The sequence below is a fragment of the Staurois parvus genome, unplaced genomic scaffold (assembly GCF_062004578.1).
Source record: "Staurois parvus isolate SC_StPar_1 unplaced genomic scaffold, SC_StPar_1.0 ptg000024l, whole genome shotgun sequence".
Classification (NCBI taxonomy): Eukaryota; Metazoa; Chordata; class Amphibia; order Anura; family Ranidae; genus Staurois; species Staurois parvus.
In genome coordinates, this window is record NW_028317820.1 from 742805 (window position 1) to 757354 (window position 14550).

The window sequence follows — 14550 nt, forward strand, 5'->3', positions numbered from 1 at the left end:
TGAGAGGAGGTCAGTGACAGTGCCGCAAGGGCAGTTGAAGGGGGGTGGGTGTCACTGATATAAGGGGGGAGCGAATACAGTAATATAAGGGGGCACTGATATAATGGTCCCCCCTTATATCAGTAACCCCCCCTTACCATTAGTGTATTCACTCTGCAGAAGGTGGTCTGTGGTCACCAGAGCTCCCCTCATATCCAAGTTACCGGCATTCATCAGAGTCTGCAGGATTCCCCCTTACATTGCAAGGGAGAACTCTGCGGACCCTGATGTAAAGGGGAACTCTGATGTAAAGGGCAATGCTGCAGACCCTGATGTAAATGGTAACTCTGATGGGAACAGGGAAGAGGAACGCAATGGACTCTGATATAAGGTGGTCTCTGGTCACCAAAGACCCCCCCCTTACATCAGAGTTCCCCTTTACATCAAAGTCTGCAGTATTCCCCCTTACATCACGATCTGCAGTGTTCCCCTTTACAGCAGAGTTCCCTCTGCACTGTAAAGGAGAATCCTGTAGACTCTGGTGTAAGGGGGAACTCTGTGCTGGGTTATGTTAACTTGACCTTTATGTAAAAGGAGAAATATGGTTTTTAACATTTGTTATAATGACCATTTTATATACTTTTTTTAAGCGTCAGTAAAAAATGTGGCTCTGTCAGTAAGTTTCATGATTTTTGTCAGTACAAAAAAATATGGTGTTTGTAAATTTTGGGCGCCCTGTCAGTAAATTTCACTTTGGGGGATGGCAACACTAAGACTAAGGCTAGCTATACTTCCAATTCAATTCCACTATATACACTACATAGTATGGATGGGGAAATCTCCTCTGGTGGCTGTTGTACTCAGACTATGTTCAGTAGGTTGATGATATGCCTTTTGTAGAACTAAGTAAATTTTAATCAATATCCCACCCATAATTAAAGATAAGCCCGAAGCAAAAAAGAAAACTAGGCGAAAGGCTACATGAGAAGGGGGACAGGGGATACAAGGCAGGCCAGGATCAATGATGGAGTTGGTTAGAAAAAAAAAGAAGGCTGACAATTTTGAAAAAAATAATATTTTTGACTTTTTACTATTAAACATGTCCAGTAAAAAAAAAAAGAAAAATCAAATTTCATCATAAATTTACACCAAAATGTGTTCTGCTCCATGTCTTTGCTAAAAAAAATCCCAATACATGTAAATTAATTGATTTACGGGAAAGTTATAGCGTTTACAAATGGAGCTATAGATACTGGAATTTTTTTTTTTTTGACGGTGATCAGCGACTTATAGCGGGACTGCGGGACAGCGGCGGACATTCTGATACTGGGGGGAACTGACTTGGTGTCACTGACATCCCCAGTGACACCAGTACAGTGATCAATGCTAAAAAAAGCACTGACACTGTATTAGTGGCACTGGGCAGGAAGGGGTTAACATGAGGGGTGATCAAAGGGTTAACTGTGTATAGGGAGTGTTTTACCAGGGGGCGGGGTGTGCTTCACTGTATTCACACTGTTGTGGATGGTTGTGCTGTGCACAGCCACCCACAACAGTGTGCCCGAGCTGACAGAGAGGAGGACTGTTAGTAACAGTCCTCCTCCCCGTCGGTGATCATCGGAAATCACCAGGCGCTGGTGAGTAATTACCGGCTAGGGCCCAGTGATTGACAGATGCGGCCGCGAATGGCAGTGTGAGTAGAGTGGGTGCCTGGCTCATGCTTGCCCCCAACTGGAACTGTAGATTGCCGGCGAGTAATCACCGGCCAGGAAACAGCGATTAACAGCCGAGGCCGTAAATGGCTGTGCGGGTAGGGAGCATGCTCCCCCTACCTAGAACTGCAAAATCATGTGTATATATATGTGATTTTGCGCACCGGTGCCGCCCTGTAGCAGTATTTCTGCTATAGGGCAGATGGGAAGTGGTTAAGGAATGCTATTTTGGTTTATTTGTTAATAAACGGCCAGGTTGGCTAATTTTCTCCAGATCGGGTCTCTGGTCATTTCTTAATTAGTATAAGTTGGGAAGGGTAGCTATGGTGAGATGTAGAAGGACTTGGAGACGTATGGGTTACTCTAGTCAACTACATTTTCTGCTTATAATGGCTTTCTGGATGCACAGCAAAAAGAAAAAAAAAAGGAGTCCCTGTAAATTGTTTTTGAAATGTTGGGAATGTCCCAATCTGGCTTGTAACCTTTAAACCATAGCTAAACAGAAGAAGAAGAATTATTTTTCTAAAAGTGAAACTAAGTGAAAGACATACATGTGTTGCCATACGGGGGTAAAGGTCCCTCATTCCACCCAGAGTCGGGATGATGGAGAGGACTAATCGGGGAATATTGATTCTTTTCTCTCTATGCCAAACATGTAAGTTTTAACCTTTTATCATTTGTGATGGAAATGAGCCGATCATTTCGCGATAAGGATGATATATAATAGAAAAGATCTGTGATGAGATGTTCAGGAACACAGAAGTCATACAATCTTGATAGAACTGTGGGCATTGCTCTCTCCTAGTGTTGTAATCCGAATATAGAGAAGAACTTTAATTACTGGCATACGTAAACTTAATGTGAGCATAAATGACCTAACGCCATACCAGGGGGCAAGAACATAAGGTTCTGATTGTCCGAGTCTCTCATTGTCACATCCAAAGATTTTCCAACTTCCCTGAAAAGCTCTGTACTCACCCTGCCACCTTAAATCCCATCTCCAGGAATCAGACAAAATCTATCCATGCAGTGGGGCCCCATTGTACTGCAAGGGTTACCACTCGCTCAGTCTAAAGGGGCAGGAATAAGGAGCAATCTTTACCTTTTATATGTGAAAAAAGGTAATGTGTTAAACGGATGCTAGTATATCTATAAATAATAACTCAATTATAAGTCAACAAGTCCATGTAACATAAACAATGAATACACTGAATAGAAAAGTCCATATACAAAGCGTGAAATTCTTCTCCACTTGCACCATAGGAATAGTAAACTTCTGGTATCCATGGAGAGAGCAAATAACATCGGTATATAAAATCTAGACACGTGCAGTTTGTTTCATTCATTCCGAATTGAATTTCGGACACTTTTTTTGTTATTCGGGATGTATTAGAATGCTGAATTACAAAAATAACGAAGTTAACCCCTTCACGCCTAAGGGTAAAACAAACCTTAATGCCTAAGCACAATTTTGCAACGTTAACATGTGTTAGTAAAATCGTACATATCATCACAACTACTTTGTACATCCGGATGGATTATACCGCATTTTTTTTCAGGACAAATTGGGCTTTCATTGGGTGGTAAATGGTAATGGATATCTCCTGATTTTTTTTTTATCAAAGGAAAACTGGATCAAAATAGTAAAAAAAAAATACTTTTTTTAATTTAGCTGTGTGTTGTTACTACCATAACCTACCACCAAAAAACAACCCAAAATAAATTCTCCAGCTCTTGACGATCACAGCGATACCATATATGTGTATGTTATTTGTTCTTTGTACCCGTAGTACAGCCCAGAAACAATAATGCAAATTTTGTTTTTGTCTTATTTTACCTAAAACACACCGACACTGACATTGACACTAACATTTTTTTAAAATCCTGACCTTTTGACCTTGACCTTTGACCCTAACATTGACCCACACACTACCCTGGCACTGAACTAGATCAAACCTTGATCTAGGTATTTTTTCTTTATTTTATATTTTATTTTTTTATATATATTTATCTTTTTTTTTTTTACAAACATTTTTTTCTCTGTCTATGCCAGGAGTTAGAGAGATACAATGTATCTCTCTCCTCTATTCATAGAGAGAGAAAAAAACAAGGGGGGCGGGCTGTACAGTGACTTATCACTATGACAGCCAATCAGAGGCTATCACCGTGATCATGTGACCCGGAACGGGGAGTCCCGGGTCCCGATCCTTAGAACGGGACCTGGTGCTCTCAGTGACACCGCGGTCTTTGTGCTGGGAGTGCGCCATGTGGCACACTCCCAGCACAAAGACAGATACACAAATATGCAGCCCTACGGAATAAAGCCCAGTTCTGTGAGGACGCATATTTATGTTGCGTTGGCGTTAAGGGGTTAAACAAATCCAAAATAATTAAACGAAATTCGGCCAAAATTCAATTCGAAAACAATTAGAATTTGAAAACAAAATCAAAATTTGAAAACAAAATTGGTCAAACATTCGAAAACCAGTATAAAGCAGAGCTTCACCAAAAGGGGGAAGTTCCGCATAAAGGACTGGTCCCCCGCTCCCCGTTAAGGATTGGCAGCTTTGGAGAGCAGTGGGGAGCAGGTACCCGAAATTGACAGGCACCCGCTCCCACTTCCTCTGCAATCGCCTAGGTCAGTGGTCGGCAAGCCGCGGCTCGCGAGCCACATGCGGCTCTTTATAAACTTCAATGCGGCTCTTCTGTGTGCTGGGCGCCCGCTCTCCTCCCTCCTCTCGGGCGGCCGCCCCAAAAGTCAGGACTCTGCAGCTGTCAGGATGTAGGCGGGGCAGCCAGGATGTAGGCGGGGCAGCGTGACGAACTCCTCTCACAGTCCGCCCTGAAGACCAGAACGGCGCGGGAACACGGCGAGAGGAACGCGCGGAGCAAAGGTAAGTGAATTGACACTATAGGGGGGATGAATTACTATGGGGGATGAATTACTATATGGGGGATGAATTACTATGGGGGATGAATTACTATATGGGGGATGAATTACTATGGGGGATGAATTACTATATGGGGGATGAATTACTATATGGGGGATGAATTACTATGGGGGATGAATTACTATATGGGGGATGAATTACTATATGGGGGATGAATTACTATGGGGGATGAATTACTATATGGGGGATGAATTACTATATGGGGGATGAATTACTATATGGAGGATGAATTACTATATGGGGGATGAATTACTATATGGGGGATGAATTACTATGGGGGATGAATTACTATATGGGGGATGAATTACTATAGGGGGGATGAATTACTATGGGGGATGAATTACTATGGGGGATGAATTACTATAGGGGGGATGAATTACTATATGGGGGATGAATTACTATGGGGGATGAATTACTATATGGGGGATGAATTACTATGGGGGATGAATTACTATATGGGGAATGAATTACTATGGGGGATGAATTACTATAGGGGGGATGAATTACTATATGGGGGATGAATTACTATGGGGGATGAATTACTATATGGGAGATGTATTTTCAGTTTTAAAAATGTGGCTCTCAAAATAAATTTCAATCGTGGTTTTGGCGAGATTTGGCTCAGTTGAAAAAAAAGGTTGCCCACCACTGGCCTAGGTGATTGGAAGTAAAAGTTGTCCTCCCCTCCTTCTCTCCCCGTAGTCTCCTGGGACATGTGACAGGTCCCAGAAGACTACGGGACCAATCACAAAGCCCAGAGCTACTCGCGCATGCGCAGCAAACAGTGAAGCCGCAAGCTGTCAAACTGGGTGCCCACACTGAAGATACCGGGAACTGGCGCCTAGTGAAATGGGCTGCGGAGGAGGGAAGGGGGGACCGCGGGATCGAGGGACAGCTAAGTGTCCATTTTTTAAAAGCCAGCAGCTACAGTTTTTGTAGCTGCTGACTTTTATTTATTTATTTATTTATTTTTTCAAATCTACAGGTGTATGGCCACTTTCCGAATTTGGTAGAATTTTTTCGAATTTGGTTTGATTTCAAACGACTTTTCGAATTTTGTTGCATCAATTTTGAATTCAGTTGAACCAATTTAGAATGTGAACGACTTTTTGAATTTGCTCGAAATGCTTTCGAATTGTATTCACAAACGAATTACCGAAACGAACTGAATGAATTTACCGAATCCAACTACACGACATTTGTTAGATTTCGAATCTAAACAAAACTAATTTTTTTGGTTTTGCACATGTCTAATAGAGTGTAGATCAGCCCCCGGCCACGTCCTACTGAAGAAGTCACGTGACGTGACGACATGCGTCTAGGTGGAGCCGGGTACTAGGGATACCAAAACCGGAAGTAACGTGGGAGCCGCGGCCCCAATGCTTGTATGGAAATGTCTGTATTTGACTTTGTTTTGTAAGTGCAGTTTTATAATACATCTTACTGGGTGTATACATACTTCACTATGGAAAACTTTTATTCTCTGTGAGCATAATTAAGAAGAAGATGATTTAAAGGGCCAGATCACATTATATGGGATTCTATAGATCTGGGGTTTGAGCTTTTTATCAATACTCACGGCTGTATTGGAAGGAGAGATACTAAGGAGGAGTCCCAAAATAAGGGAAAATACATTTTTGACCTGCATTACACACAAGTCCAAGTTTGGAGGTGAGCTCAGTGGTGAATGGTGGTAGGAATCGCCACGTACAATTGTGTTAAAAATAATAGCAGTCAGACATCACTAACCGGATCAATCACTGTTTTCGGTAGAAATGATATTTCTACATGGCAAATAATTTACTAGCAGGTGTAGTAGAGTAATAGAAATCCAACAGACCCAACAGTCATGACATGCATGCTGCTGATTCTGTGTCATTGAATCACTCATTGAAAGGGGCGTGTTCAAAATAATAGCAGTGTGGAGTTCTATTAGTGAGGTCATTCATTCTTTGAAAAACAGGTGGCAATTATTGCCCTTATTTAAGGAAGGAAGGCAGCAAATGTTGTACATGCTGGTTACAGTGCATTTCTCTCTGAAATTCTGAGGAAAATGGGTGGTTCCAGACATTGTTCAGAAGAACAGCGTACCTTGATTAAAAAGTTGATTGGAGGGGAAAACATATAAAGAAGTGCAGAAAATGATAGGCTGCTCAGCTAAAATGATCGTAAATGCTTTAAAATGGCAACCAAAACCTGAAAGATGTGGAAGAAAGTGAAAAACTACCATTCGAATGGATAGAATAGCCAAAATGGCGCGGACTCTGCCAAAAATTTCATCATAAATTTATGCCAAAATGTATTCTGCTCCGTGTCTTTTCTAGAAATAAAATCCCAATACATGTAAACTAATCGGTTTACGTGAAAGTTTTAGTGTTTACAAATGGAGGTATATATACTGGGATTTCTTTTTTATTCTTTATTTCTACTAGTAATGGCGGTGATCAGCGACTTATAGCGGGACTGTGGCGGACATTCTGACACTGGGGGGAACTCACTTGGTGTCCTTGACATCTCCAGTGGCACCAATACAGTGATCAGTGCTAAAAAAAAAGCACTGACACTGTACTAATGGCACTGGGCAGGAAGGGGTTAACATCTGGGGCGATCAAAGGGTTAGCTGTGTGCTGGGAGTGTTTTATGAGGAGGTGGTGTCTGTGTGCTTCACTGTACGCACACTGCTTTGGATGGCTGTGCTGTGCAGTGTGCCCGAGCTAACAGGGAGGAGAACTGTTAGTAAACAAAACAGTTCTCCTCCCCATCGGAGATCTTTGGAAATCACGGGGTGCTGGTGAGTAATTAAAAGCCGGGACCCGGTGATTGACATCCGAGGTCGCGAATGGACAAGAATTGAGGGTAAATTCCTCGATAGAGAATCCAGTCAGAAATAAAAAGATGAACAAGGTTCTAATCTTCAACATTCTATACAAAACTAGGAAACAAATTTGGAGATTTAATTGGTCTTAGGAATGGAGTCTTTAGGAAGGTGATCACATAAGTAATGGTGGGGGCTGGTTTCTCAGGCGTGGCCAGGGTAAAGGAAGATTTCAAGATCTTCAAACTTCACTGAGTGCAGATAGAGGGATTAATTGAACATACAGTATATTCATTTCATTGGCCAGAGTACTTGCCATTGAAATGAATAAATTCCCAAGTGCTTAGGTGCGTTTACACGCGTTTTTGTCACGTTTAGCATATTTTGGACAAAATGTTCCTTTCCTAAACGCGATTCTTCTGCTTTCAGGAGAGGGACGTTTAACTGGCCTTAAACTCTGCTGCTGTTAAACTCTGATAAAAGTCTATGTGTGCATGGACACAGACTTATTGAGTTGAGTCCAGCGGCTTTGGCAAAAAATGCCAAAATTATTTATTTATTTCAGGTACTTATATAGCACCATCAATTTAGACAGCACTTTACATATATATCGTACATTCACATCAATCCCTAACCCTCAAGGGGTGTACAATCTAAGGTCCCTAACCCTCAAGGGGTGTACAATGTAAGGTCCCTAACCCTCAAGGGGTGTACAATCTAAGGTCCCTAACCCTCAAGGGGCATACAATCTAAGGTCCCTAACTCACATTCATACATACACATACTAGGGACAATTTAGACAGGAGACAATTAACCTACCAGCATGTCTTTGGAGTGTGGGAGGAAACTGAAGTACCCAGAGGAAACTCACACAGGCACAGGGAGAACATGCAAACTCCAGGTAGGTGGTGCCATGGTTGGGATTTGAACCAACAACCCTAGTACTGCTAGACAGAAGTGCTAATCATTTAGCCATTTAGCTCTTGAGATCACTTTATGAGCAGCAGTGTGCATGAGGCCTAAAGAGTAGACGACCAGAGCTTAAAAAAACACTCCTAGCAGCAGCTTTTGAGTGATTTCTAAGCTTCAGCTTCTAGGGGACGAAAAAAAGCTCTTTTTGCCACTTTTGGGAGCGATTTGCCTACAGAAAAAAAGCTGCTAACCACTGCTAAGCAGCTTTGTTTTCTTAGCACGCGGCCTTTCGTCTTCCTTAACAACCAGTATATAGCTTGGTTGTTAAGGAGTGGGTTGGCAAGCCAGCCACAGCATCCTTAGCAACAGATAACTCATCATCTGTCAGCTTGAAGGGCCTGGTATGGATGGAGGGCCCACAGCCCACGCTGTTTTTTTATTTTCTTTACATTCAACTGTCAGCAGGGAACCCTGCTGTCAGCTGCTGAGTCATCCAGTGTTAGGGACACGGCTGCCGGCTTGCCAGTCTGCTCCTTAACAACCAGCTATTCACTGGTTGTTAACCATTAGCCACCTGGCCAATGGCCGTTTGGCGGCTTCAGAAGTGTCTCTGCACTCCGGGTGCACGCCATTTGGCGTGCTCCCGCACATGCGCAGTTTGCGCTAATGCAGAGCGGCGCAGCAGTGCGATCTGTCACCGGCCGTGCACCTCGGACACGGCCGATGACAGATCCGAGTACCGGCTCCCGTTGCTGGTACCATGTGACCTGCTGTGACCAATCACAGCAGGTCACATGACAGTTGTATACAATGGATGGCTTCATTCATGCCATCCATTGTATACTAGTGCCTAGCTGTGAATGGTCACAGCTAATCACATGCACATGTCATGTGATTAGCTGTGACCAAATCACAGCTAAGCACAAAAAAAAAAAAAAAAAAGCTGAATGAATCGATTTCATTCAGGTAAATGCTTGCTTATAGCAAAGTAATTCTTTGCTATAAGCAAATTGTGTAAAAAAAAAAAAAAAAAAATACTGATCACTTCCCCAAAGTAGTACAATGTTACTATGGTAACATTGTACTACTTTGGTCATAGTAAAATATGAAAAAAAATCTTAAAAAAAATAAAAAAAAATTTAATAAAAAATTAAATATAATAAAAAAAAATAATAATATATATATATATTTTTTTTTTCATACTGTCACCAGTCAGTGTCCCTGTTCACCGCCATGCCAGTTATATGATGATGCTGTACTGCACTGGTGACAGTATGTAAAAAAAAAATAGTGAAAATAATTTTTTTAGAATTTTAATCTTCCGAAAAATTATGACAAAAAAATACAACTTCAAAAAACTCGCCATGCCTCTTATGAAGTACATCGGACTGTCTACTCTGCAAAAAGGGGTCATTTGGGGATATCTGTACTATACTGACATTCTTGGACCTCAAGAAATTAGATTGGCTGTCAGTACTTCAGGATTGATCAATATTCAGATCTATACCATAGTTTGTGAACTCTATAACTTTCCTACAAACTAAAAAATACATCCTAATTTGGGTTATTTTCACCAAAGACATGTAGCAGAATACATCTCAGCCTAAATGTATGAAGAACAATTATTTATTTGTAAACTTTTATAACAGAAACAAAGAAAAATGTGTTTTTCTTTCAAAATTTTTGATCTTTTTTTGTTAATTTAGCAAAAAATAAAAACCCCAGCGGTGATTAAATACCACCAAAAAAAAGCTCTAGTTGTGTGAAGAAAATGATAAAATTTTAGTTTGGGTACAGTGTTGTATGACCGCGCAATTGTCATTCAAAGTGTGAAAGCGCTGAAACCTGAAAAATGGCCTGGGCAGGAAGGGGGAAAATTACACGGTATTGAAACGGTTAAGGATGCTGGCGGCCTCCCACTCCTTAACAAAACTGCTAAAGCTCATAAACACTGCTGAAAACACTGCTAAACACAAATTATTATCGGTTTTTATCCAGCTTTTTTCCAGCGGTTTTTTAAGCTACTTGTGTTACAGTCCTACAATGAGTTACATCGCCAAGCTTGTAAAGCAATATTATGTAATTTCAAAGGTCACAGAACTAAGGTCATCTGCCTATATCAGCAGTTAAAACGACTTGTTTATTAGTAGAGATAAAGCAGTTTTAGAAGGGTTGTGCATGTCTGTGCATATGGTATAAAAAATGCTAGATTTACAGAACCTTTACAAATGTCCAAGTGTTATTTGACCAGTGTAGTCGCAGATATCATCTATAACCCAATTCCAAAGAAGTTGGGACGCCTTGTAAAATCTATATAAAAACAGAATGCAATGATTTGTAAATCTCCTATATTTTATTCACAATAGAAAATAGAAAAGAAAAGGGTAATTGACGGTGTTGATGGGGAAATCAAGCAATGTTCTTTCTGTAGAACTACCCTCTTGAGGGCCGCTGAGCTTTGGGTCCCCCTATAGCTGCACAGACACGCTTCATGCATTTTCCAGCTTTCTTTCAAAGTCAGTAATCAGTCCATGGGCTTGTTTTTTTCTCCCTCCCTCTTTCAGCTTCATTTTCTTCCTTCCTCCTCCTCCCAGGCCACACGACAGCACTCAGCAATCAAACTTCCACTCAACTCCAGACTCCTCTTCTGGCTAGGCTCTCTCATATTTATGGGCCCATCTACCACACTGCCAGGCCTCCTGGCCTGGGACTGGCCAGATTACCTTGAATATGCAGATCTTGGTATCCACCTCTCCACCTGCCAGCTTCTAGAAGTTTCCATGAACCTTCAGAAACAGGGGGAGGCAATAGAGGACTGGTCTGCAAAGCTTTCCAGCTTGAACCCACAATAAATTCAGACTCACACAACTACCAGGAGTCTGCATGAACTTCCCGCACTCTAACACTAGAGGGTGCTACATTTCCTTCCACTCATGGTAGAATGCAAGAAAAGTATATAATATATGGTATTGATATGACCCCTGTAAGGTTCAGGGAGATTTTCTCATTCCAGAGACACAGCAAGAAGTAAGAGGTGATCTCTTAAAAGTAAGGTGATATTAGAGTTCTTAGCAGAACAAGTGTCCCACGTGAAAGATTTCTTCTGAATTCAAATTCCAGTGATTTCACACACTTTCTGTATCAAAGACAATGGTCACCAGGGTCATTAGTGAGGTAATTCTTCCTAAACAGGCATGCAGATAGCCAAGGCTTTTTTAAGCCGGAATGCCCCAACATAACCAGCACCTCCAGCCAACATTCTGTAATAGACCTATTAAGCATACTATTGGTCACTTAGCAACTCTATCAAGAACACAAGTATGGCGGCACTTGCTTCTTCTGCCCAACGAGTCCAGAGCAGCTCCCTGGCCCACAAGCCACATGGAGTGCATTTTACTAAAATAGGAGAGTGCAAAATCTGGTGCAGTTCCGCATCATAATCAATCAGCTTCCAGTTTTTATTCTCAAAGCTTAATTGAACAAGCTGAAGTTAGAAGCTGTTTGGCTATCATTCACTGAGTGCTCCAGTTTTAGTAAATCTCCCCCATGTTGTCCACACTGATTTTGATCATTTTGACATGGGAGCCCTCCTCACTGCGCCAACCTGGGTAGGTGAGCCTGGGGGCCGTTTGAGTGATAGTCTCCTCCACCATGTACCTAAAGGTGAGTACCTCCTGTTTCCTGTTTATATCCTGTGTAGCACTAGTGTTAGCATAGGTAAATTTATTGCATTATGACTCATGGTAACTGTGTGAGTCTGTAATTAGGTCGGTTTACTGAAGGTCAGGCTGGATGGCTTGGTAATAGATGTCTCTGGTACCTCCCTCTGGATCTAGGAGTTTGGAGACATTTCTAGAAGTTAGTGGGTGGAGGTCAGGAGGGGCTGATCTACTTAGTAGAAGGAACTTGGCCTGGCAGGGTGGCAAGGCCATCCTTTAAATACGGTGGAGCCATGCCAGCAAGGAAGGTTGGGTGGAAGACGCAGTTCTGTGGAGGCTGTTGGTGGTCTAGGAGGGATCCCCTAGGTCTAGAAGGGGGTCCCTACCTCCAGACTGGGCTCGGGCAGGCTTAGGAAGATCTCATCAATAGTGCAGTTTAAGGAGCACTCTCATCTAAGGAGTAGCATGGAGAAAAAAGGACAGATTGAGTACATCAGCACACCCATGGATTCATAAGGGGAGAGATTGCTATATGTAGAAAGCTTTCAAAGGACGACACTCTGTACACTGGGCAATATACAGTATGACATACAGTACTTCTGACCACTACACCCTTTATCTAATATTTTGCATTACATTCTTTTGGTCAAAGTGTTAATCATCTCAGCAGTTGCTGGCTGCTAAGTAGTCACTGACTATTCTATGAAGTTCTTTTTTAAGGTAGGTTGAAAAGCATATATGTAAGGGAAGAGTTGAATTGCTTGATTGTGCTAAGTGTTGTAGGTGTCTGTTAGGCTTTTTCTTGTGGCATAGTAATGAAACCATATTGTGTAGGTACAAGGACTGAGGCATATGTGTTCTGTGTATACAGCAAGTAGATGTAGCCCATTGAAATGTTATTACTTGCAATAGATGGCGGTGGTCTGTCATTCAGGGTCACTCACATGGACAGAACATCCCTCTGGAACTTGTATGCTGTATAGCAGGACTCAGATTGTAAGCAGGGCAGTCAGACATTTCCCAAAAGATGTAGCATGTGGGCAGAGACATATAAATATCAAAGCCTCAGAGATTGGCCAGGAGAGTGCAGGGAAAAGAATGAAGATGAAGGAGGTATGCTGACAGCTGAAGTGCTGAACTAGTCTATGCAGCCAGGGTTGGAAAGAGAGGAATAGCGGAAAGAGCCTACTGACCACCCGGTCTGCACGCTGCCCAGCAGGAGACCCGATGGGACACCGAGTCTGAGTTGGAGAGTCCGTAGACTGACCCTGTTTGCAGAGAGAGACAGACTACTACAATCTGCTGGACTACTTAATCAGATGGGGGAAACCCATGTACCCACTAAGCAAGTGAATGCTGACAGTTTGCCACTTCAGCTATCTGCCTACACATAGCTGTAAACATTACATATAGTTGCTTCAGTTTTCAGCCTATTTCTTGCAGCCACTATCACTGAGACACACCCAGGGCTGGTGCTTCCACTAGGCAAACTAGGCAGCCGCCTATGGGTGCCTGGGCGCAGCCCAGGCCGGCACTCTCTCTGTGTGAGACACCAACATGTCATTAATGATCTTTCAGCTGAAGAGAGGGGTGGCAGAGGGGAGGAAGAAAGGACAGCGGAAGATACCTGTTGTCTGGGGCCAGTTTAGCAGCTGAGCTGCTGCTCCTTCCAGTGTTCCTCCCAGACTCAGTCCCTTAATGCAAGCTAACTGGCGGCTGCTGATCACCGTGGAGTTCCAGCCCTTCTTTTCCCATTCATCTGCAGAAGCGGAGCTGCGCCTGCGGAGGAAGGTAATGTCTGAAGATGATGTCTCGTGTCTGTGTGAGTGTGACCGCCATCCATCACATGTGCAATGTGTCAGTAAGTGATGACATCATCATCACGATCCCACAGTCTGCTCTTCTAGTTCCTGGGCCCACTGATCTGTGTCAGTATTGGTAGTGGTGTGTTGTGTTGGATTTGTCACTGTGTGGGATCGCTCAGTTCAGGGGTTCTCTGTGTGTGTGTGTGGGCTGGGCTCCCTGCTGTCACAGTGTTTTATCTCCCCCCATTGCCCAGGGAGTTCCAGCCTGGGATCTGTCAGAGTGTGGATCCATCATCCTTCACCCACTGCAACTGTCACCCTGCCACAGCCAGCCACAGATACAGTCCGTATTTTGGTGCTGGTGGCATCTTCTGATCTTACGGCACTTATTTTTGCAAATTAAAAGCAATTTAGCAGTTTCATGTTTTGTTGATTTAATATATTCTACTGTTTTTTTAATTATTTATTTATTTAGGTTTTTGTTTTGATTTTTTTTTGGAGGGGGGGCGCAAGTAGCTGGTCTTGCCTAGGACGCAAAATAGTCTAGCACCGGCCCTGGATACACCTACATCGCAGTTTCTTGTACAAGCTGACCGCAGGACATACAATTGCAGGCCAGGAAACAGCGGTGTCCACTGAAACAACAAGTTTCCATTCCTCAACAAAGCAGGATTTCTACTACTGTTAACTTTTGCCTTTGATGCACTAAGGGAGCTG

General features: G+C 42.6%; 2 protein-coding genes across 2 annotated transcripts in view; both read left to right on the forward strand.

Moving 5' to 3' along the window:
• The window catches only part of LOC149472050 (uncharacterized), a 481288-nt gene that overhangs the window by 265726 nt on the left and 201012 nt on the right, over positions 1–14550 (forward strand). The window lies entirely within an intron of this gene.
• LOC149472053 (uncharacterized) overlaps positions 13063–14550 on the forward strand; it is a 35067-nt gene continuing 33579 nt past the window's right edge. The window contains exon 1 of the mRNA XM_089693519.1: positions 13063–13141. Coding sequence (XP_089549645.1) covers positions 13063–13141 — 79 coding nt within the window. The remainder of the gene's footprint in view (positions 13142–14550) is intronic.